A 26340-nucleotide genomic window follows, 5' to 3' on the forward strand; every position below is an offset into this window, starting at 1 on the left:
AAAAGGAACATAATGTCACGCTCGACGAACAATATATGTATATGTTTAAGTAAATTTTGAAGACTGGCTTTCCAATTAAATATTTCTTGAAATAGAAGGATTTTTTTGTTAATAATAAGTAGTTATCCGGAATCAAAAGAAAGAAAATGCAAGCGTAAATATTGAAGAAATTAAAAACACGCGATGATTGGGTGTACCATTCTCTGTTGAAGGAACAAGATATTATTCTCGCTTTGGTAACATAAAAATTACCGGTGCGTGAGGAACGGAGTATCTTAACACCAGGATGCCTACCTTTCACAATGTGAAGCTAGAAAGAACATTAGTTTTCTGATTTCTATGGGTTGTCAACGTGTCGTCTGTCTAATACTATTGTATTAGAAAAATATTTTTTAGCCCATTTAAAATTACAAGCTTCGTTATTTCACAGCACTATCTCTGACAATGCTATAACATGTAAATTAAGAGAATCTAAAGATATTCTAGTATTCATGTGATGTGATACATTTGGAAACCTTCCAACGGCATAATCCGATGACAGTTCCAATCTCGTCGTTTACCTTTAAAGTTTTAATTGTTCGCTTTTATAAATTAAAAATTTAAATTAAATTTTATAAATAAGGTATATTTGTAACTAGTCATGCGCTAGCGGCTTCGCCCGCTTGAACTAAATTATTATTGGAACGAAGTTCCTTACGGCAGGCTTGTAGTAGGGATAGGGATTTCGCTGCGTGACCGATCTGAAAAAAATGTGATAGTGAAACCGTAAGAAAAATGCGTGGAATAAAACCGTTAAATGAGACGTGCGCAGGCGCGACAGTCGCATACACAGATGAGTAGTGTATAATACCTTTCTCTTTCTCCCTCTTTCTTTTTTAGTTGATAATTTGAATTACGATGGTTTTTTATTTTAAGTAATTTATTATTTCCTAAAATACAGAATTTCCTAAATACTTTCTTGTACTTAAATAAAAACTAATCAGCAAAATTTAAGAGAAAAATCAAGAAAACCTACATAAAATAGAGCACGACTTTTTTTTGCAATTTGTGTCGATTCTACATTAGCCGAAGGAACTTCGTTCCTACCTGGTGTCCCACGACACCACCCCATTATATTTTAATTTACTAATCTGGATTACTTTCGTTTTCTAATAATAATATTATTTTAAAAACAATATCTAGAAATATAGTAAAAAGTAAAGTTTCAGCAATGGAATAAAACGGTCATTATATAGCAATCTCGTCGAACAATATTCTACGAAATGGTATAACTTTTTTATTTGTAAGCCGGTTGAAATGAAACAAACACTTTGGGAAATTTGCCAAAATACCTGCAATAGTGAAAACTGCATTCAATTGGTTAAGCCGTTTTTGAGATGACAGACAAACAATCAAAAATAAAAATAAACATTGTTTTGGTTCTATTGCCTATAAAAAAACCGTAAAGTGCGAGTCGGACTCGATGTAGGTTAACGGCAAATACAATTTATAAAAGGTAACAAGCTTAAGTTTGCGGGCGTATGTACCCATTTTGTATGAAATAAACTACAAATATAAATTTGTTATGATTTTTTTCTATGAAATATCTTCAAATTTTCATTTTTCGGATTTTTTTCTTTTATTTGTATTTTAAGTTCTCACGTGCCCTACAGGTTTTGATTATGAGTTTCATACAAAACGCAGCAAAATCGATGCATAAATGCTTGTATCTTTTGATTGCGGTGACTTAAAAGCTTAATTTGCTATGCTTCAAGAGCCCATCGATTTGAATATTATTTGATATACATTTCAGCTTGATACCTCCACGCAATCTCGAGACAAATGGTCTTGACGGACAGATAGACGACAAAGTGATCTTATAAGGATTCCGTTTTTACATTTTGAGGTACAAACTCCTAGTAAAAATTGTATAAACTGTCATATTATATTATGCAAATAAGTCGCTATTATCAAAATTAAATTTCATTTTAAATCGTGACATCTTTAATAAGAAAAATATAAACAAAAAATCTAAAACATTTTAACAAGCGTTAATAGCTCTTGAGACCTCTGAAAGAAGATTTAATGAGATAACGTATTCACGAGTAACTTCTTTATACTTAAGTTTTTAATTAAATTACTGCTTCATTTTAGAACAAGTAGCAAGTATTATATGAGTCACGAAATATAATCATTTCGCTACGAAAATACGAGTATATTACGATAATTGATCTTTTAAATACTTGTTTAGTTTAGAGAAATTTGCAAAGTTTTCTTACTATATAGAATAATTTATATAAAAAAATCAATGAAAAGAAAATTTCAATAAGCTTTCTATTATAGTTATATTACTTTTAAATTACTGCTTTTATCAAAGAAATTGTATACTTTAACGTGGTTTTTATATATTTACGTGTTCAAGGAAATAAATATTCTTGTGACTGATTTTGAATTTAAATGTTGACATGGCGCGACGTAATGCAATATTAGCTAAGATACTTCCGTTCCAGAATTGGGCGGAAAGTGTTCACCGAATTCTGGAGTCATTGCGTGTTGAGTAGCGGAATTCAACTTCGTGCTTTACCTAGGTTCCAGAGCGAAGAAACGAAAATATTTAATTTCCTCGAGTTGGAATCGAACCCACAACCTGTCGTGTTTACCAGTCTAGTGGCTAGTCGCATGCGTGACCCACTGCGTACACTGACAGGCCTCACAAAAAACTACTTACATATTTTTTGATTTAACCAATTTGTATGATAAGCCTCCCGCTATTATGCAATGCACGCATTATACAAGGCTCAATTTTTAATAAAAATAAATCTTATTTTATGCTGAGTTACTTTACTGACTATAATAGTATTTTAATAAATGAACGCTTGCCCTCTTTAGCGAAATAACTGTATCAGAGTCATCGATGATTACAAATTTTGTTTCCATCTGTGGTTATCCTACGAGGCCTAGGTATGTTTTTAATTATCCCTGATTGGGATAAAAGCATAAGCGAAAAATTAAACAGAACAAAGTGTTATTTTATCGTGTTTGTCTAACCTGTGTGTTATATTTCTATTATAATTATTATTGAAATTATCATCTAATAGTTTCTTAGGCAATTAACTATGAGGCCAAATTGACAATATCTTTTACGTACCAATTATGCAGATTCCAATCTGGGGTAAAGAACTTTTAAAATATTTTACACAACTTTCTTCGAAAGTGTGAAGTAAAAATAAAAGATTTATAGCTTTTTTTGTCTGCCTCCTTTGCCAAGGCTGAAAATGGCAGGACAGAAAAAAATCTGTTGTTAATTAGGTACTTAGATGCTAAAAAAAGGATGTCACGTAAAAAAAATGTCAGACAGTTGTAATGGCGGCCATCTTGAATTTATTTTTATCGTCGTGTGTGGTACTTCAAAAAAACTTTTCATTTGTTTCATATTATCCACCATTTTTTTGAATTTATAAGAATGCTGTTAATAGTCGGACGGTGTGCCGTCGCGGCGCAGCGGTTCATTGTCTGTCAGTCAATGTGACGATTGTGGATTCGAGTCCCATTTGAGCGAATAAATTATTTTTCTTTCCTCCAGAAGACAAAACGAGATGTTGAGTCTTGAAAATTGGCCGTAAAATGGGCAACGAAATGTCTTAACACTAGGTTCGTTTGCCTACCCCCTTATAGGGGGGACACAGCGTGAAGCTGATTAAGTATAGTTGCTATTTTATTAAAACAATTTTTAAATCTTGATTACTTTAACTTACAAGACGTTATTTAAAATAAACACCTGAAAGGAGAGTTACAGCCAAAATAAGATAATTATTAGCAAAAATTATTAATATTAAAATGTAAAACTCTATATAACAACGTGGTGTAACGTAAACGTAAATCAAATTGTAACATTATCGTACTTCCAGTAGATTTACCAAGTAGCGGCGATGCGATTACAGCCCCTTGTAATATGCTTACGGGGGTCCTAAACATAATTCTGTTAGCGGGGCAGGTTCAGTTGGCAGTACTGGTTCATTAATTAATTATTTTTAAATTAATACTGTTTTGAACATCGTTCATGTCATTTTCTTACTCTTAAATCAAGTGAGTCTTATTATTAGAATTCTTAGATTTCTCAATAATCAATATCTCTAGAAGCCCTCTGCCTACCTCACTATGCAGGAAAATCGTAGACCCGCTGTTTTATATTTAGAATATAGTTATTTTTCTATGTCGTTATTGAATATAGCATATCGTTTGTTCAGTCTTTAAATAAACAAAAATAACAAATAAACCCCCTTTGCCTACATAAAAAATTACTTACCTTACAGTGACCTTAACCTTGCCTTATAAGCTTCAAATATATAATCAAAAGTAAACAAATGGTAATGTAAGCGTGTTCCGTTATCATGTCCGAAACGCCTTAATTTTAAATGGCAAATGTGGAATGGCCACTATACGAATGCCTACATATTTTAACTCGGCTTAGCATTAATGACCACTGTACATGCGATGCCCAAATTAAATGAACTGTTAAATGATATTTAGCTAAGTAACGTAGGCTTTATATGTGTAAATCTTTATTTAAACAAAGTAATTTAAAACTATGAAACCGATGTAAAACAGCATTCTATTATATTTAGATACCCATGTACTCTCCAGAAATGCATAGATGGCAATTTTTCACAAACTGCTGAATCGATTTTGATGTCCTCAAAGTTGGAATATAGGATCATCTCAAAAGGATTTTTTGAATTTTATTTTGGAGAACTTTGTAGAGAAACATACATACGTTTTTTTAAAATTTAGCACACCTGTGGTTTCCTTCAAAGAAATATATAAGCGAAAAGATTCCTATTCATCCCTCGTAGGATATGGTGATCTTTACTTACTATTTCGGAAATAATTTAATAAAAAAAATTTCAGTTTCCAGTTTTTGTGGCCTAAACCACACTTTAAAGATTTTTTTATAGCCAAAATAATCCTAATTTTTTCGATATGAACAAACTATTCATTATGCTATGTATTTGTTGAGCTTTGCTATTTAATATGAAATGTCTTAAATTCAGACCGAAAATACCGACCATAAGACCGAAAATAGAGAACCGATTGTCTCGACACTAGGTTCTTTCTCCCTACTTTGCAATATCAAGCGTTGATACGATAGTGTTTAAATGGAACCTTTTCTATTTAAGAAAGGAAATTTTATTTTATTAATAATGATATTTTCGATTGCCAAAGTTACAAAAGTGAAAGAGTAAACGTTTATTGCAATTCTATAATGTACTACCATGTTTACTAGGAAGTAGACTATTCCCATTCATCTTAGAGGAACATTGAGATCGTTGCCAACTACGGCGTTCCAGTGAAATTATTTACAACGGTTATTTTAAGCTTAAAAAAACTATTAAATTTTTTTACGTAGTGTTTATTTTTCATTTTCGAACTTTTTTACATTTTTTAAATTAGCTAAATTGAGCTTATTTTATAAAAATGATATTTATTATTTTTTTATTTTTAACTTACAAAGCTTATTTTACAAAAAGAGCTAATTAGAAAAACATATTTAAATAATACAATTTAAATGAAGCGTATCATTGAAAACGCGACGGTTTCGGGTTCTATCTCTACTCACTCTGAGCTCTACAACTTTACGAATTCTACAAACAAACGCAATGTATCGAAAATTAGGTAGGAAGTGGAAGTTTCTTTACACTGGGTTCCTTATGTCTACCCTGCTATTACAGCGTGAAATTATAACAAAAAAATAAAAAACCTATTTTAACTTCCAATATTAATGTACATATGTATATGCAGTAAATGGTTTATCATATTAAGCTTATGCTGATGATGCCCACTGTTATCAGCTTGCAGAAGCTGATGTCCCGAGCACTATATAATTATAATCTATAGCTCAATGAAGTAGTCTTGGAATAGAAAATACATCAAAATCGAAATAAAATTCGGAAATAATTATTACTTTAATTGTGACGTTTGTATAAAGTACAAACTAAAGATCATTCTTATATTTTGTGTTAAAAATTTTTTAAAATTTAAGTGATTTTTTTTTCTTATGAACAGGGTATTAATATTGGTTTTGTTATATATTTATGTAATTGAAACATTTTTCTTATTTTAATAGCCATATAATTTAGTACAGTTTTAATTTTAGTCCTAAAAAACTTATTAATGAAATGAAAAAACCAAAAGTAAAAGCTGTATTGTTTGATTGAAAATGAACTTCTTTTCAAGTTTTTTATCTAATTTATTTTTAGTAGCAAAATATTGAAAAACCTAAAATTTTCAAATAATAATAACACTTTAGAAACATTAAATATTCTATATAAAATAGCAATTTGTTATGCATTCAGTACGTGTTGGCGGACATCAGTGTAGTGCATCGGGTAAGCTCTAAATCAGGCGGTTTACGATCCTCCCGCCGCCACTGGGAACATCTTGTGATTGCTTGGATCCAGCTTATGCTGTTATCTATTCTATACACGATAGCATTAAGGAAGTATTGTCTTGTTTTATATGTAACAATTTTGGACCGTTACAATAATAAATATTTGAAATAAACGTATGGAGTACGTAGGCCGCCGTATGGCAATGGCACAAGCGTGTATCTGTAACGCGACGGTTGTGGATTCAATTCTCACTCGGGGGAATGAATTATTATTTATTAATATTTTCATTTGTTTGCTCTGCACACCATGCCTCGAAAATTCGGCGAAGAATGGGAAACGGAATGTCTCAATACTAGGTTCCCTCTGCCTACCCTTCTATATGTGGGATACAGCGTAAAGCAGAAAAAATATCTTGAATATAATTATTTGACTTTTCAACAAATCCATAAACTAAGGAAGAATAATAACATCTAGAAGTAGACTCATAAAAGGTTGCACATAAACATTGCTATCAAATGCGAAAAAGCAATATACCAAGTTGTATGCGCCATAAAACTTAAACTAGCAAATACAGGAAACCAAACAATACCGTCTCTATGTTATTTTAATACATTACCAACCTATTTTATCGCCTTGGATCAGTTAAATATACTATTCCTTCCGTTTCTGAGCGAATGGCGGACAAGAAAGTTAAAATTAGGTAAAATTACTTCTTTAGGAAGTGTAGGGGAGCACTAAGAGGGTGAGAGGTGTTCTTTCTGTTTACGTCTTGTCAATCAATGCAAATGGAGTTGCGAATGACGACTAGTTAATTATATTTGATTTACTGAAACTACCTTTTCTTTACTATTTCAATAATATCAAAAAATATTTTATTTTATTTGCATATAAAGAAATAGATTAAACGAGACATTTTCTTTTGATGGTAGAGGACATGATGGCTTAGGTGTTTCACGGCTATCTTGGGTTTCTACTCCAGCAAGGGATTTATAATATAAAATTTCCCTTGATCTACTTGGAAAAAATGTTTGATTCCAGTATAATGTCAAATTTGGTAAAAAAGAATTTCGTGTATTTTAAGCCCACATACTTACCTATGTGGGCTTCTTCCTCAAAACAGAATCAGGATTTCGTGTAAAGAGAAGCCAATTATTACAATCAATCAACGATACATACCAATTATTCAACCAGGTCTTCAATCGAAAAGGATAGGAAGTCTTTTCTATTTAAAAAAAAGGTAAATAGATATCTGAAACTGAATAAAAGATCTTTTTGATCCTTTGTAATTTCTTTCATCTAAAGGAGAAACCAATGACTTGTATAGTTTAGTTCCTTTGGTATATTTGAAGTGAATGAATGAATATTCAATCAATCCATTTCCATCTGAACATAAGAAAAGAAAGTCATTCTGCTGGCAAGAATCAACATAGAACATTTATTTTACCCCCTTTATAAATTTCATGTACCTACCTAAAATTAATTTGATTATTGTGTTGAAATGTGTCGATCCAGCACTGACCTGGATTTGTTGTTTTTTTTTTAAATTTGCCTCTGCACCATCACGAACGGCCTCCACACCTCAACCTGGATTTAGATGTCATAACAATTTAATGTTAGTTAACATTTAGGTATAGGCCATACAATGGTCAGTAGATTTGATATCTTTTGAAATTTATTTTAGTTCCTCAATACTTTATATAATTATGTATTTAAATAAATGACATATCTACACGTATATAGATTTATTTATAAAGAAACTATTAAATACAAGCTTCTAAAACAAAATATCAATAATAATTTATATTAAACACCAGTAAGAGAAGCAGTGGTCAGTTCGTTATAATAAAAGCCGCAAACTGTGTAGTAAACATAACGTAAAACAATAACGCTCGTAAAACTGAACGTTAGTAATAGATAAACTTATAGTCGTTAAAATAATAGTACTGACATCTTCTGCACCACAAAGATGTTTATCTACTGTGTGTGTGCGTTTTTTTCATAAAAAAAGCCATTCATGACAAAAAGTATTGAAAAATAAGTATATACTTATTTATATGTATACATACTTTTTTACCATTTTTGTCGTCCTTCCTGAGGTTGTCGACTGTCGTAGTAACTGACTGACAGACTGTTAACGCGATTGTATTCGATCCCCACTAGGGGAATGAGTAAATTCACATAATAAATATTTAATATTGAGAGTTTAAATTTTTTAATAAAAAAAAATTAATAGAATTTTATACTATTTTTTGTACAAGGCAAATATAATTCGAAAATTTCTTTTCGTTATATCAGTTTACCGTAGTGAGCAGAGACAAAATAATAAGAACTCTAATTCCGCAGTAGATATTTTTTATTTACTGTATATAAACTGCTGAAAGGGTCAGGAACCCTACGCCCCACCTTGTCTAATTAATATAACTCAACCAGACATGTGTGAATAGCCTACAATCTACATTATTCAGAATTATAACGATTTCCTCGAATAAAATTTAGCTTTATCAATTTTTAGTTTCATTTTCAATAGTTTACAGAAGGCCGTGTTCATAGATGGTCAAAATGTCAGGTTTTTTAACATTTGTACATACAAAAATCATCATTATTAACTTAAAATTACGTCATTATTTTAAATATCTAATACTTGTTTTTTTTAAAACTAAATACATGTCTATATAAGTAGAAGATTACCCTACGAGCAAGGTAATCGTTGAAACGGCCTTAATAATTCACAGAGCCGGACGATGCACGTAACTTGTTGTTCTTTTGTATAATTAAATGTAAACAATGGAAAATTGCCTTAACATTAGTTATGTATTTTTTTATTCAGTTTTAATGTTTTTTTGGAGTAGGTAACATTAATAGGTACTTTTATAATAAAAAAATCACAAAGTAGTAGTTTCACGTTATATCCAGTAATACATACATATATACTCGTAGCAGAAGAAGACAGAGGTGAAGAGACCAGGGTTAAGACGCACAATTAATATACAAGAAAGATGGAGCATTTACATAATCGATATAAAAATTATTGATTGAAAATAAAAGATATTTTTATTAAATTAGTTAATCAATTTTACATTTTTAAATATAAATTATTATAAAAAAATACATTTAAAAATATAAAAAAACCACTCTTCCGAGGGCGGGACAAGGGTCCAAGCCATCGGTGGCTAGGGCTCCAGAGAGAGGAACCTCCGCACAATACGTGCCGTCTCAAGTAATACTGCCTTCTGTATCCGGTTCTTGATCCAAGAGCTAAGCGATAGCCTCTTAAGGTGTTGGTCGAGGCTTTTCGCTATTAAACCGTTAACCGAAACCACTATCGGCACAATGAAAGTCGCATTGACATCCCACATGGCGGTAATCTCATGGGCTAGGTCCAAATATTTAGATTGTTTTTCTTTTTCGGCCTTCACGAGATTTTCATCATGTGCGATAGTAACGTCAACAATCACTGCGCGGCGCGCCACTCGGTCTACTAGTACTATATCAGGTCTATTGGCAACAATATACCTGTCAGTAATAATAGACCGATCTCAGTAGAGCAAAGCACAGCTATTTTCAATTAAAATATCAAAGATATTTATTATTAAAAACATTATTTAACATTCAAGTCAAATACGAGATAAAATTACAAGTTTAGGTTCTTTGAGAAAACTTAGGACTTAGAGCTCTGTTGCTTGAAGATCGCAAAGAAGTTTTAAATGCATTCCACAATCCAGCGAAGTTGCATGTAACGTCACAACTTGCGAACTATTTAGACAATTTAACTTCTAAACTGCTCGGGTTTGGTTACAAGTTATCCTTTATGAATATTATTATGTTACTGTCAAGATGTAAATTTCTGTTTAAATAGCTTAGAAAGGATATTTCAGACATTTATTATGTATATACTATATTATATATGTAGACTTTAAAAAATATTAGTAATTACACAAATTAATTTGCATCGTTCAAATCTTAGTTTCTCCTTAAAAAGATTAGAAAAGACTTCACGAAAAAACAAAAAATAATAACAGAAGACAAAAAGTCGTTAGAACGAAGGGGTGTATCATTAACATATTTCTGCCTATATTCTTCTATTCTATAAAATACGTTAGATGAAAGTACGTAGATGAAAAATAAATATACCTCCCTATACCTTATAGCCAATCCCTTATAGTTATTGTCCTATAAAATACCTTTCAAACAATTACTTAGACATTAAATTGTAAATATTAAGCCTTGTTTTATTATTCCCTTAAGGATCGTTAAGTCTTTGAACCGATATTATTTATGCGCTTTCAACATTATAGCCATAATTTCGAATGAACCTAAAAAATATGAGAAGTTTGGAAACCATCATCATATAATAAACAAAGATTATATTAAATACATTTTTTATCTGTAGAATTATGAATTTTATCAATTATTAAATAAAAAGCATGTCAAATGTAGTCTAGCTATCAAAGCTAGCTAAAACTAAAATGAACTGATCATCTTGCGTACGCTCAACACAAAAACAAAATCAAACAGAGACGACCTAACTAGCAAACTTGAATGTGTGAACGAGACGAAAGTGGCAAACTTCCAAGATGAATTTGATGTTTCGAAAGAACTTCAGTACAGAGAAGACGGTCTCCGGCGGAGGGGGCGGGGGGAAGGCCAAAGGAGCTCTGGGAGCTGGCAGGAACGCCAAGCGACGTGATCGTGACCGATACTCGTGTATGGAGGAGCACCACTACAGGACCCATCTGTTCTTCTCAGCGCCTAGGGCCAGTACCCAGTATAATGATGGCTCAGGTAACTCGGGAAGTAAGGATCGTAGCTTATATAGTGTGCAGTGCAAGTTTTGTTTACCTCGAGGCCACGTAGGTGATTCTACGTGACTCTATACTGCCTCTACGCGATTCAAATTGTCTTCTAATGGAAAGGTGCATGTCTCGTCAATAATATATTATTGTATGTATGTATATCTTCTGTTCCCTGTATGTATATGTATATTTGTATTTATTTCATTTAAAGAGTGTTTTGTACAACTAAAAAAGTAATGTAAGAAGAGAAACAACCACCGTCAAATCTATTTATACTGAGTGACAACTGACGAAACAAGCAAAATATTACGAACGTATCTACGTACATAACGTTAGCATATGCAGTTAGCAGAATTCTATAAATAATTTAGTGGTATTTACAGTACTTGCGCTAGAGCAATAATGGTAAACCAGTTTAGTTAATATAATTGAGACTTGAAAAGCATTTGTTCATAAAAAGATTTTAAGTAATAATCTTAGCTAGGTAGGTAGGTACATTCATAAATAAATAATGAAATTAATTAACATTTCTATACTTATTAACAAAACTAAATTATTCCATGTTGTTATGACTGTAACCTTTTATCATACATTCTGGCGTCCAAAAGCTAAATGATAGAATAATAGACAAAAATGTACAGTTCAATTCTAATGAGAACTAAAAGTCACACCCAAATATTTACCATGTATGGCACGCGACTGAAGCGAAGTCTATTTAAGGCAGTAATAATAACATGAAGATATGTGGAAATATTATATATTCAAAATCCAGGTCAGGTTTTTTTATATTTTTGCGTATTCAGGGTTTGAAATAACAATCATTTGTTGAAATATGTATGCCACTGAGTTTGAGCGAAGTCATCATTATTTCCACAATTATTTCAACTATGTGGTCATGATTCCTCCTCGAAAAGCAATTGTGAGGAAAGTGAAGGAGACAGTGTAGGTGCTATGAGCTTATCCTCAAATAATACAACTTATTTCAGCAAACCCAAAAAAAAGATATTTTGAAAAATGGCAAATTTATTTGATTGAGCAAATAATAATCAATGATTCTCCCAAATTTCAGAACGATGTGGACCAGTCATCGGTGGCGGGACGGGGCCGGAGCCCGAGCCCCCTCAGCCGTTGGTTACCAGGGACCCTTCGGTGTCCCTGATGAGGTGGGACAAACCGCCCTCGTCGGAACGAAGACGGACGGAGCCAGTATCTTTGGCAACTTTGGAGAGAGACTGTTTCGTGATACCCGCTCACGCGCTAGACCGGTTCCTGCCTGATGGTGTCCCCGTAAGTTATATGCTAATGCTTTGGTATGATTTGTTCAAAATTGACGATCATCATTTTCAAACCCGTAGATAAAATAATTTTGTACTTATTAAAAATTTGTTACACTTATTCTAATATAGTCCTATTAAAACTCGGAAAGTTATCATAAATAAATCACTTAATTTATTTAACTAAGCAATATTGTTTTACATTACATTTACTATTTTTTTTATTTTGTTTCAGCTACCTGTACCTCCGCCAACGCCGGAGAAAGGAATGGCAACAAAAACCCAAAACTCACTCAGCATACTCGAAGTTGCCGATCCAAAGCTTTGTATATTAGCACATTTAATGAGTCCCTTAGAACCTATAGAGCCTATCCTAGAATCTCCTCTTGCCAAACCTTTGATGAAACAGAAAACTGCCGCTGGTGAGCTACTCAGCGACGTAGCCCACGCGAACACAGCTGTCGGCGGAATGTTATTAGCTAATATGGAAAAGAATTCAGAATTCCCATTCATATCGTACTATGTAATAAATACTACGCAAACTGATCCATTGCTGTTTTACAATAACATGAGAAGTGCCTCTTTGGCAAAGTTTGACCCGAAAACTATGAGATATTCCGCAGCCCACACGCTGGACTTGTACAGTGAAGTGGCCATGATCTGTAGGCCTCCGTTCAATGATCTCGCTGGTGGACCAAAAAAATCGCATACACCCACTACTGGGTTTATTATTAGTGTTTATAAGGTAAATTGCTAATATATAAGTATAATTTGAAATAACCCTTTCTTTATTGTAATTTACAACTTGTAAATGTAGATATCTAGATTATTTTTGAAATTAAAGATTCATTTCTGAATAACACTAAATTGTAATTAAATTATTAAAATCTATCGTAAAATCAACTTTAACATGCAAAAGAATTGGTTTATAATTTACACTTAGTATAAATAGAATATCAAAAAGGTCTTTTATATAAAATATATTTAAAAACAACGCAAAAATTTCAGGTATTCGAAGGAGACGACGGCGAACGTTTCGAAAGGAATTGGTTATACTGGACAGGAGCACGAATGCTCTACCGACATCTACCACACTCGGTGGGAATGAGGAAAATCGCGTTACACAAGTCCGTAGCAGCTCATGGCGATAAAATGTATCTTTTGGTGTGTGAATGTGCAAATTTGTTAGACGATTTGTCTGGCGCGGCCATGTTGGTGACGGCGTTGAGAGCCAGGTTGTGTGGTTATACCGGCCTGTACAGACCGATACAGACTTTCTAGTAAGTCTAGGGTTGCTTTATTTGGATTTTAAGATCTAATCTGTCAAACTTTTATATTTTATTCTTGACTGTATTTGTCGGTGTAAGAAGTGACAATTTAAACATCGAGGAGTGTATCACTCAATCGACAGATTTAAAGACAGTTTCAAAGACAAACAAATAAAATTAAGTCAAAAGACACAAAAATTTACGTTCAGACTTTTGAGAGGCTTTTTCACAATATTTATCTCATAAATAATTAGGTCATTTTAATTCAAAGACAAAGAGAATGTGTTTGTGCCAACTAGCAAAAACTAAAATGAAACAAGAAAATATTAGTTTGGTAAAATAACAATTCATACCTACATTACTCGAGGATACTAAAATTTCAGATTTTTTTTAAAACATATCCAGCAATGTGGTGATATACATTTATTGTATACGTTACATTCGGGTCACGAATGTAAAAATAAAAATAATAAATATTGTAAATAATAAATAAATTCATTAATTTCTAAAATAAATATAAAATTACTAATTAAAGATTCCAAGTATGGCAACCTTGATATTTGCAAAAGGTTTTATGGGAGCATCATTTTAAGAGCTTTGAGAAGTTTCTTTGAGGATTGTTGAAATTAGATTCAATACTAGTTTAGATATTTCTAGAATATACTTATATAAAAAAACTCATCGAATTATTAAATTTTTAAAGATTTTGCCATAATTTATTTTTGCGCAGCACTGTAGTGTTATTCTTAAAGAAAGTTATTATTATACAAATTAACATATAAATAATTTGAATGAAGAAAATATTGTTAAACATCAGCATGTACATTATAAAAATATTAAATTTAAAAAAAAAAACTGCCACCACCTGATTATGAAAAATACGACATTTTCTCGGTTTTGACATATCCTGTAACATATCATTGAACAGGCAGAGAAATTACACACTAAAAAGCTATAAAATATCTTTTTTTGAAAATTTTAAAGCTAATTCATCTATTTAAATAACAAATAAATAAGTTTTGACTGCTAAAGTACATTCAAGGCCAAAAAAATAATTAATTTGTAAATAGATTTTTTTAACACTAATTAAACAAAACTCAAATACTATAAAATAATGCAATTTTTATTTAACTGTTCAACATTCATATAATAATAATAATGCAAATGATCATATTTACGTAGGTAGTGTTATGGACTATATGTATATCTGCGGATGGCAGTCGAGTGTTAAAGCGAATAGTGAGATATAAAGTTCAAATTAGTAGTTTGATAAAGTTAATCGCAGTACAGCATGGTTTTCAGAGGCCCAAAATTTATGTAAAAAATATTAAAAACGAAAATCTTGCACTGCACAGTCAGAAATATCTTTAATATATATATTTAAGGCGTTAAATAAAGGGTGTGTTAGCGTTACATAGAATAATTATATTATTTAATTAATCATGTTCTAAGAGATGTGTATTTTTTATTCTTCCTACACTTAATTTCGAAATTCTATGCGTCATCGTTGAATTTTCCCGCCTTTTTATATTTGTAATGTTATGACAATAATTAAAAAAACTTTTGACATTAACAGCTTCGCGAACACACCCGAATTATATTAAAATAGATTTAGAAGGCACTAATAATTCAATTGTTCCAACGCGATTATTTTGCTATGGTGCTAAACTAGTCAATTTAAAAATTAGTTAGAAAGCTTGCTAGATATCTGGCGAGCTCACTTTTAACACCTAAGAATGACAGCGAAAAATATTTTAAGTAAACAGTATTACGAAAAAGGGTCGATAACGATAAGTTAATAAAATTAAGATCTTTCCCGACTCTCCCTTTGCCAACAGAATGCCTTCTTAAGTAGATTTAGATAGTGTAAAACCTCAACTATAAATTCTAATTCACAACGCAGTATTTCTTCACTTTTTAAAATAATATGTAGAGCAAACTATTTTAGCTTAAATTAAAGAATTTCCTACGAGTACCTAGAACCAAGCTAGATTAACTTGTATTATTAAATTTTAATAAAATTCTATTGGTTGTTTTGTAATTTTCTTAAAATAAAAAATTAAACGGCATTAAATTACAGAGGCGGCATTTCTTACACTTATAAGAATAAGCTTTCGCTTTTTGCAAGCTCTGTTTTTAATACAAGTCAATTTCAATATAAATAAAAGTGTTATTATATTATATTATTTTATGAATATTAATTTAACTTAATTCACCAAATTCTTTACTAAGTATATGTATATTTTTTAATATTTAATTATGTAAGTCATTTATGTTACTATTGGTCTTTAGTTTTCATTATTTTATAGCAAGTTACTAATATTTATATTTATATAAATTATGTGTAGCTTGATTTTAGCCTAAGCTTTATATAAGTAATACATGTCAACACACTGCCATGTTTATCACTTCTCATATACTTTTTAGATCTATGTCACATTTAAGTAAAAAAAAATGTTAAGAATTTTGCCATATTACTTACGACTACTCAAATGCAAATGTTACTTTATTATTCGAATTTCAATAGTTGCTTATAACTTGATTATAGTTTTAACAACCAGGTAAAATTACTAAAATGTCTACAGTACGGTCGACGAGTCGTGGTCGCCCTGAAATTAGCTGTAGATTAATTTTTAGATTTTTTTCTTATTTTTGATTATTTTCTACACGGGTGAACTAAAAAGTTAACCTAACTTCAGGGCGGCCCTAACTCGTCGACTATACAGTAAGTTATCCTTCTGTGATGTGACACAATTGCCAACAATGTGCTCATTTTAGAACCATATATGAAGGGTGCTTAATAATTGTTTTATTCAGGAAAATATACAAAGTGTTAAATTGAAATTAAATTCCTGTTAGAAACAAATTATTTTATAAAGAAAAAAAGTCTTCTTTTCTTATGGCAACAATTTTGGAATATCTATAGAAAATGCGTATTTTTTTTCTATTATTTTTACAGTTACAATGTCAAATTATCACTTTGTATATAAAAAAGTACTGTTTCTATTAATTTAGCAATAAATATACACCCTAGTGCCGGGGTTGTACCAATTTAGGTTATAAGTTAAGAATGTTGGTTTAGAATATCATATTTAGCTTCAAAAGCTAGTTTTCATTGTGGGCGAGGCTCTTACATTTAGAAATGTAAATTTGAACTATTTTTATAATAAAATAATTTAATTAATATTTTATTTTTATTCACTCCATCTTTCCACAATTTTTAGGAATCAATCTCTGAATAAAAAAAAATGTTATTTACATACTAAGCATAAAATTATATTTGAGTTCTTGGTTGGTTTCCAAGAGATGCAGGTCCAAGTACCGTACATTTATATTGATATATTTTTTTTAAAATAAAACAATTTGATATGCCATGATTTATAAAATCTGTGTCAGTCCTGGCAAAGGAGCAGAAGCATATATGTATGTATGCACATATGTGTATGTATATATATGTAAACCTGACAGGTTATGGGTTCAATCAACACTTGAGGCAATGAAATATTTAATATTTTAATTTCATTGTTGTGGTATCGAGGGAAACATGGTGTTAAGCTCCATCACTTAACATGCAATGCCTTTAGAATTTGGTGGAAAATGGGGATAGATGAAATGGAGTGTCTTAACAAGTTCCCTCTGCCTACCCTGTTGTGTACTGAATATAGCATGAAGCTAAAAAAAATGTAAATAGAACTTTTGATAATATAATAATTTATTAAAATAAAATAACAACTAACTATATCACTATTTTCAAATTAATATCCTTTGTGCCCTCGAAACCTCCTTCTATTATCGAGCTGTAAAAGAAGAACAAAGTTTTCAATATCCAACAAACCTGTAGTGCATAGGGACAGCATGATGAAAACTAAATAATTATTATTTCCCTGCTCTAGTAAGAGGATGTACTGCGTTGAGTTAAGCCTAAGTGGCTTGACACGCAGTATTTTAAATTAGTGCAGAATTTATTATTAGATGCATATCCAATATAACAAGCTTCATGTGTATAATTTTGTTCATAACATTTGACCATTTTAAAATTTATATGATATTAAAACTATTTATAACTAATTTAATTTTAGTATCATCAATACCATGGTCTTTATATTGACAATGTTATATTCACACTATCTACTATTTAATAATAATGTTGCATTGCATATGTATGTACATAGTACATACATATGCAATGCAACATTATTACATCATATTATATCAAACAAAAAATGATATTTCTAATTATAATTTTAACTCACCAATGATCTCTTACATTCGAAGAAACTTTGTCTGAGTTGCAAACATTCAGAAGGAACAGTGGAGTCTCTTAAACACTCTCGAGGTGTTTTTTTATTCTGTAATTAATAAATGAATACCATTAGTTACTTAGCAACATTAAAATAAATTAAATTATACAAATTATATAAATATAAGCAAATATTGTTCCAAATTATAATACAATTTCACGAGATAAAATTCCGAAGATAAAATACTAACCTTTTTACAACAATCGCTACTTAATAAACACATTTTTAGATCGGCTCTTATTCCTGCGCATGGTGAATGATCAGCTAAGCCTACTTCGTCAGGACCAAAAGTGACCATGTTTTACTTATTCACTTTTATATTTAAAAATATATATTATTTATACAATACGAATAAATGTAATTTTCAAATCTTGACATTGACATTTGGTTACACTTACTAGGTACTTAGGTAGCACGCCATAGATTCATTCATCTCAGGACGATATTTTAATGTTTTAATGGGACGATTACTTTTTGGTTTTGCTTAAAACTCGTTTAGAAATTAACATTTATATTTTAATTTAACATTTATATTTTAATGTAACTCGAACCTGTGACTCGAACCCGTGATTCCCGGACAGTTTCTAAGTTTCTGAATTATTTTCACATACCTAGTTGAAAAGTGTTGAAGTAAATGTCACTTTGAAGTTTCCCTCTAACACTTTCAAGTTTCAAGTATCAGCTGATATGATAACTTCTTGTTTTTATTTTTACTGTCACGTGATTATTTTTAAGAGTTAAGTAGGCCCTGGTCACTGGTCATATTTGTGCTACGAGTGATAACAATAATGACTAAATATCTACCAATTTTTAATAGAAAGCTCTCTCATATTTGTAATCTAAAACCTTTTAAAGACACAAAATGGTTGATGCCGAATGGGAATCCAATTGGAATGTATGTTTATAATTGTGTCGCTCAAGAACGAGTGCCGATTATACTAAATGACCCTACGGTTGCTACGTGGTACTCATGCGGCCCTACAGTATACGACTCCGCGCATATAGGACATGCTTGTTGTTACGTTAAATTAGATATCATACAGAGAATATTGAAATCATTCTTTAATATAAAATTAGTAACAGCTATGGGAATAACTGATATTGACGATAAAATTATAAAAAGAGCTAGAGATACCAAAAGTGACTTTAGAAGTGTAGCTAAGAAGTATGAACATGAATTTTGGGTTGATATGTCTAGTTTGAATATTGAAAAGCCTATGATAGTTACCCGTGTATCGGACCATATTGACACAATTAGTAATTTTGTAAAAGGTCTTATAGATTCTAACATGGCTTATGTGGCCAAAGATGGTTCTGTATATTTTGATACCACAAAGTTTCCTACTTATGGAAAATTACAAAACATGCAAAATGATGGGGAACCCAGTGATGAGGCAAAAAGAAATAAAATGGATTTCGCTCTATGGAAGGGTTATAAACCTAATGAGCCTTCTTGGGTAACTCCATGGGGTGAAGGCCGACCAGGCTGGCATATAGAATGTTCAGCAATGGTTAGCAAAATATTTGGTTCACAATTAGATTTCCATGCAGGTGGGATTGATTTACAATTTCCTCATCATGAGAATGAAGAAGCCCAATCATGTGCATTTCACAACACAAGACAGTGGGCTAATTACTGGATTCATGTTGGCCATCTAAAGCTAAAAGATACAAAAATGTCAAAATCACTTCAAAATACAATTTTAATACCTGATGTATTACAAAAATATAATGCAGATGTATTTAGAATGGCATGTCTTATGTCCAATTATAGGTATTCAATGGAATACAATGACAAAGTGATGGCTAATGCACAGGAAGTCCTAAACAAATTTAAATTTTTCTTAAAAGAAGTTGAAATTTATGTTAACAACAGTCATTCTAGCGCAGGCGATTATAACAATAAATTACTAATTGAACTGCAAAAAGTTGAAGACAGTAATTTAGAAGCCTTAAGGAATGACTTTGACACTGCATCTTGTATAAATAGCCTACTAAATTTAATTAGGATAAGTAATAAATTAATAAAGGCCGATACATCTGACTTTTATCCAGTACCAGTAATATTGATAGCTGAATACTTAGTGCAAGTTCTTTCAAAATTTGGCTTAAAATTAACTGAATCTACCCAAAGTTATGTTTCAAACTCATTTTTAGATATCCTCGTTGAATTCAGACACACAGTCCGTTCAAATGCTGTAAAGAGGAAAGACAATGAAGTATTAAGTGCTTGTGATGTAGTTAGAGATAAAATGAAATCCATGAAAATTCAAATAAATGACAATAAAGAAAAGTCATCATGGGTTTATATAAAGTAATAAGAAGTTATATGATTAATTCAGCCAAAGTATTAAGTATAAGATCTATAAAAAGGCAGTTACCTATGTATTAATAATTTTACATATTGAGTGTATATATTGAATGGTAATAAAAAAAAGAATTTTAAAATAAACTTTTATTTATATATAATATATAAAAGTATATTATTATTTATTTATTACCATTCAAAATCTGCATTAAATGTTATATTTTTTTCAAATATAATCTCAAATTATATTTGTATACCATATAGACATGTTAGGTGAAGATAATAAATATTTTTCACAACAAGATGTTAGTTTGATTGTCTTTAAAAATAAAACCTGATACTACTCTAGCACAGTATGTACTGTTTCTTTATATAAAATCCTTAGGGTGGTGTTTGTATTCAATAAAATAATAACGAGGGTAAATAAAACGACATAGCTACCTATGGATTTAAATATATAGTTCTTTTTTTATTGGAGAACATTTTGTTACATGTTTAAACAAAAACATTTTGAAACTAGATTTTTAAGAAAAAACAATACTTCAGTCTTCATTTTACTTTTTTTTCATATTTTGGAATATAAAAAAATATAATAAGGGCACAAGAAAAAGTATTGTAAGAAATTCAAAATAGTATTTCTTTTTACATTTTTTTAAATTAAGTACAATACAAATTAGAATAACCAGATCATTGTTAGGCAAGAGTCTCACTAAATGGAAATATTTTTGTTTTTAAATAAACTGTAGACTTAGATCTGACTAGATCCATAATTACTCTAGAATATTATAATTACTTCTTAATAATCCAGATATATTTGTTATAATATTGATTACTAAATGTTAATACAAAAAAATATGTATCGATTATCCATACTTTCAAGTAAAAGAAAATAATTAAAGGAGTGTATTTATTATTTTCCTTACTTAAGGACAATCATTTTCAAATAAGAAAGAAATCTATAAATGAGCTTATATTTTTTTATTAAACTGAGTATCTTTCATATTAAAACAATTATATCCGAACATCACTGAGTGAAACACATGCCATGTGACATAAAAAAAACTGTCATTTAGCGAACTGTATACGAAATATTTTTGTCTTGTATCATATCTTCTGCTTTATACACTTTCCACGCGACGAGATAATCTCTAACCATTTTGAATACAGTATAATAGTTAATAAATAGTAATATAACAATGGCAATGAAATTGTGCCATGCGAACGAACTAAATAGAAGGCAGAGCTGCATCGCGACCAGCGACAGTTGTAAACACAGCAAAATGCAGAGGAATTTCGAGGGATTGCTGAACACCGACTGTAAATACAATAGAAATACATTAATATTTACGATTAATATCTGAATTAAAAAGTTATATAAAACTAACTACAGATAAAAAAGTTATATTTTTTATAATACGAAACTGATGCGGTTTTTGCACAATTGATATATATATGCTAAGGCTGTTGAGGCGCATTGGCTGTAAATCTAATCAACATTTGACTGTAAATGCAATGTATGAGATTTAAGCTGAAAGCAGAGAAAAGACATGTTGACATAAAATTCTCTCTATATATAAATGTATGCTCTTTTCATTGTTATGTCTACTCATTTATTACATACAAACAATATATTTAGTTTATATTATAAAACAAAGATTTGCTTACTATTATGGTCTATATTGAATGTTAAAATCGTAAACTTACATAAAAACGTATGTGATGCACATCATCCGGTATAGCTGCCACTATAGGAGTATCAGCTATGAACAGTGTATCTGAAAATCGTGCCAGCGACCCATACGTCCACCACCGTGTGGGACACCATGGTTGTACGTCTGGTACTGTTACTGGAGCTGCAGACGAAAAGGATTTATGATTTACTGACTACGTTTTTATTTAAACATCATGAATAATTAAAAAAAGGGTTATAATAAAAATAATGTTTAAACAAGTAAAACAACTTCTCTCTTATTCTAACTCGTCTCTTATTCCATCCAGCCATTCCTGTATAGCTCCTTGCACACACACATACACGCGCGCACGCACACACAGGCACACACACTACATCACTAACATTTCACAATCCTTTCATCACAACACATGCACTAACTATAACTGTATTTATCACTAACGGGTCACTCGCGCCCATCTCCCGAGGTGCCTAGCGGCGCGGTGCGGCACGTCCGCCAGCGACGCGGGCAGCAGGTGCGCGGCGTAGCGGCCGCACAACGCACCCCACACCAGCCCCACCTGCTGCGCCGCGGCCGCTGTATCGTAGTGAAGGTAGGACTGGAACAATTAATATAAACTCTAATAATAGAAATCTTAGTAATAATAGAAAGTTCCCCGTCCGAAGTCTTTGTGGTGCAGTTGTACAGCTGACCGTAAACACTATAGTCGTGAATTTGATTGCCACTTTTGGAAATTTATTACTTGTTACATCCCCTATACAGTGCCACAAATTTGAGTGGCAATAGAAGAACAGAAAATCTAATTAAGTTAAGCTAAAATACCAAGCTGGTAAAATGGTACTAGTGTCCACTGCATTTTTCATTTACCATTCAATAAATGTTGAATGGTGAAACTCAATGTAATCTTTTGTCTTGCCAGTGAAAATGAATGTTCAAATCTCTGAGATATTGAATGCATAATCATTACTTTTACAGTCAAATGCTATCCCACTATGCCATGATGGCATACTATAATATTTACTGTTTACAATATGACGTAATAAACAAATACTTTTAATTTGAAACTAAGCCAAAGTGAATTAATAATAAAACTAATATTAAAAACTCGGTCTCAAATTAATTTGAATGAATATTAAGAGGTATCAGACATTATTAAAATACTAAACCCACCTGAGCAAAACAACATGGCACAAAACTACTATAATATGCTCCGAATATAGAATTACACAATATTTTCTTCACTCTCTGATTAAAATCCTGCCTCAAATATTCCACTTCCGTTCTTATTTGTTCCGGGTCGTGCGAACAACTGTGCATTAATGGTGATGTGCAATGGAGGAAAAGAAATGGAACGGAATCTGTTCCAAATAGTATAAAATATATTACTGCCCTGAAATTAAAAGAAATATTTTTATAATGTTGTTTTTTTTATAGATTAACACTGTATCCTGCATATAGCACGGAAGGCAGAGAGAACTTAGTGTCAAGACACTCCATTCTCAATTTTCCACCTATTTTGAGCCATTAGCGATGTGATATTGCATGTTGAACGACAGAACTATTTTTTTCTTATGAGACATAACAATTATTTAAATACATTTTTTACATTTTATAAAGTGTTATTCCATAATGGAAAAAACATGTAGCTGGATATGAGCCTGTGTCTCTTAAAATCCTTCTAAAGTTTTTTCTTAAGTATGGTTATAATAACATTTTTTAAAATTGTTAAAAATATTTAATATATTTAACTTGATAATATTATTAGCAACGACTCGATTATTTTAAATTAATTTCAATATTTCCTTGCAGTATAAAAACATTATAAGCAAAGATTATTATACTTACGGATAGCATAAATAAAATATTTTCACAAATGGATACTTCAGTATCAAGAAATAGGTGCACCACGACATGGCACCCAGGACTATACCTAAAACAAACATCCTGAAAAAATATAAATATATGAAAAAAAAAATGTAATTTAAAAATATTTTATAATAACTTAATCAAGGAAAAAATTTATGTAAAATCTAGTATAAGGAAATATTGTCAAACTAGGTTCTTTTTCTATTTACACTATATCCTGCATATAGCAAGTAAGGAACGTAGTGTTGGGACACCCTGTTCTCCGTACACCGCCGTATTAACGAAACATTGCATGTTGAGTGGCGGAAAAGAAATGAAAATATAGCGACTGTTGTGGCCTGGATACCTACTCGGAGAGTAAAATATTTAACATTATACTGGTGTCGAGGAAAAGCGCAGTATTGAGTTCCGCGACTCAATATGCAAGGCCTCCAGAACTTGACGGGAAATGGGGAACAGAGTGTCTTAACAGTAGGTTCCCTCTACTTACCCTGCTATATACAGCCTGAAGCTGATTTTTATTCTACACATTTAAAGCAACAATACTCATTCAATATTAGAAACTGATAATAATTCATAGAAGGAAATTAGATAAAGTAGCTGATAAACTATATTTAAATAACAAACATCATTATTTTTTTGTTATAAATTACATTTTGTCAACATAAGTCCATTAAGAAGTAATTTATTACAAAGATAATACAGAATGTATAGAATATAAAAGGAAATATATGTTTTTTAGCTCCCTGACCTAATTTAAGACACAGTTCGTTGAATTGCATTTACAGTCAGATGGTCTCTCACTGAGTGACAATGGACCCAAATAAAAAATAAATATTTTTAGCTTCTTATTTTATCCCATATAAAGCAATATAGGCAGAGAGAACTAAGTGTTAGGACACTCCTTTCTCCACCTTCTGTCTGAATTTAAGACACTACATGTGAAGTAACAGATCTCTTTGCCAAGCTTTGTCTGATTGGAACTGGTAAATAACTCATTGCCTCAAGTAGAAACTGAACCTATAACCATCAAATAATTAATAATAACACAAATAATCAATAATTGAAAACCAATACAAAAAACTTCCAAAAATAAACAAACAACTTACAAAACTCCCCTGTTGTCAGTAAGGTTAAAATGTAATAAACATTTAAATAACATACCTAGCTGCAACAGCAGCATGAGGCATCAGTTTAGGAGGCAATATAAAACCAAGTATAGTCATAGCTACACACAGAAGTAGCCTTCTACTGATCATTGTCACTATAAATGCCACTAGGTGTGGGTCAATCAGGTGAAAGTTCTGAAAAAAATATTAATTTGAAATATTATTCATACATAAGGAAATATAAACATTTTTTATATTAAATCTTACAGGCAATTTTAGGGGATTTCGAAAAATCAAGGAAATCATAATTTGTTGAAACCTTATATGTACCATATTCGTAATTGTGTCACACTTAATACAGTATGGAAAAAAAATCCTATGTCTAAACTGTTGCCTTATCTTAATTATTTTTTTAGGTATGGGTTTGAATAATTTCCCTATATGCTGCTCCCGTAAAAGGAATGCAGATGCTTCCACCTGTATATATACTTTTTCCACAATTTCAAAGCATTGTGAAGCAGAGTAAAAAAAACAAAAAACTTATTAAATTTTAAAATTAATAATTTATATAATTACCATTGCCTGTGTTGTATAAGAATGTGGTAGCCACCACATTGTCCTGTACAAATTTAAGAACTGTGATCCCATAGCCACAAGTAGGAATACAAATGACATAATTTCAAATAACAATTCTCCATCCCTAGGGATGTATGGGAATGGAATGTGTTTTGGAGGCATTGGACTATCAGATAGTTTAGAGTCACCTGGATTGCTCGTAGGAGAGAGCCGTGGTCTGGTTCTCTTACCGTTTATATCTTCATCCAATAATGGTGGGGGTACTCCCTAGAAATTATAGAAAATACAAAATGAAAAACAACAAATAATTATTTATTAAATATAATAGAATTGTCAGTAAATTTATATATTTTACATGTTTACTTTAACATATTTTAGTGTTTTAAAATGGAATTTACAGACAGGCTGAAATATCCTACCTTTTTGGTCGCTCCAGATGATTTCTTTGATCCAGGAGCTACCATTTTGCAAGCAATTGGGGGTAAGGGACGTTTAACAAGCGGGTCTTTTATAATTTTCCTCCGCCTCGAAAAGGCAGTGGATGAAGTATTGCTAACTTGAGAGTTAGACCAGCGTCGGGCCAAGAGTATGGTCAGGCAGCCAACAACCGCCGGTAAGAAGAATACGACAAAGGGGCCACTTTCATTTTCGTTACAACTCATCACTTACATGATAAAATGCAACAAAATAAATATTTCGAATTTACACACTCGCTGTTACGCGTCCGTCCGTCAAAAGTGATTTGACATTTGACATATCGAAAACAGCAATGTTAATATAGCCATT

At 31.2% G+C, this 26340-nt stretch overlaps 4 protein-coding genes across 10 annotated transcripts in view; 2 read left to right on the plus strand and 2 right to left on the minus strand.

Annotated features, from left to right (window-relative positions):
- The window catches only part of LOC146529461 (uncharacterized), a 32420-nt gene extending 15533 nt beyond the window's left edge, over positions 1–16887 (plus strand). The window contains exons 2-5 of one of the 7 annotated variants that reach the window (XM_085202173.1): positions 10759–11162; positions 12231–12448; positions 12671–13180; positions 13444–16887. In XM_085202173.1, coding sequence (XP_085058299.1) covers positions 10943–11162; positions 12231–12448; positions 12671–13180; positions 13444–13716 — 1221 coding nt within the window. In that variant the 5' untranslated portion in view covers positions 10759–10942 and the 3' untranslated portion in view covers positions 13717–16887. The remainder of the gene's footprint in view (positions 1–10758; positions 11163–12230; positions 12449–12670; positions 13181–13443) is intronic. The other 6 variants (XM_085202178.1, XM_085202174.1, XM_085202176.1 and 3 more) reach the window with 6 other exon arrangements.
- Positions 16862–18333, minus strand: LOC146529462 (cytochrome c oxidase assembly factor 5). The gene is made up of 3 exons (XM_085202183.1): positions 18195–18333; positions 17957–18052; positions 16862–17500 (listed from the first exon to the last, which is right to left on the minus strand). The coding sequence occupies exons 1-3, from the start codon at positions 18300–18302 to the stop codon at positions 17459–17461; spliced, it is 246 nt and encodes an 81-aa protein (XP_085058309.1). The 5' UTR covers positions 18303–18333; the 3' UTR covers positions 16862–17458.
- On the minus strand, positions 18195–26315 carry LOC146529463 (transmembrane protein 39A). Its single transcript, XM_085202171.1, has 8 exons — positions 25974–26315; positions 25555–25821; positions 25034–25173; positions 23849–23947; positions 23174–23393; positions 22445–22601; positions 22017–22165; positions 18195–21627 (listed from the first exon to the last, which is right to left on the minus strand). Exons 1-8 carry the CDS (start codon positions 26214–26216, stop codon positions 21382–21384), a joined length of 1521 nt encoding a protein of 506 aa, XP_085058297.1. The 5' UTR covers positions 26217–26315; the 3' UTR covers positions 18195–21381.
- On the plus strand, positions 18793–20614 carry CysRS-m (cysteine--tRNA ligase-like protein, mitochondrial). The gene has a single exon (XM_085202170.1). It carries the CDS (start codon positions 18793–18795, stop codon positions 20320–20322), a length of 1530 nt encoding a protein of 509 aa, XP_085058296.1. The 3' UTR covers positions 20323–20614.
- Positions 26316–26340: the final 25 nt, after the last annotated feature.

The sequence above is a fragment of the Heliconius melpomene genome, chromosome 18 (genome assembly GCF_056956725.1).
Source record: "Heliconius melpomene rosina isolate 202511_hmr_F chromosome 18, ASM5695672v1, whole genome shotgun sequence".
Classification (NCBI taxonomy): domain Eukaryota; kingdom Metazoa; phylum Arthropoda; class Insecta; order Lepidoptera; family Nymphalidae; genus Heliconius; species Heliconius melpomene.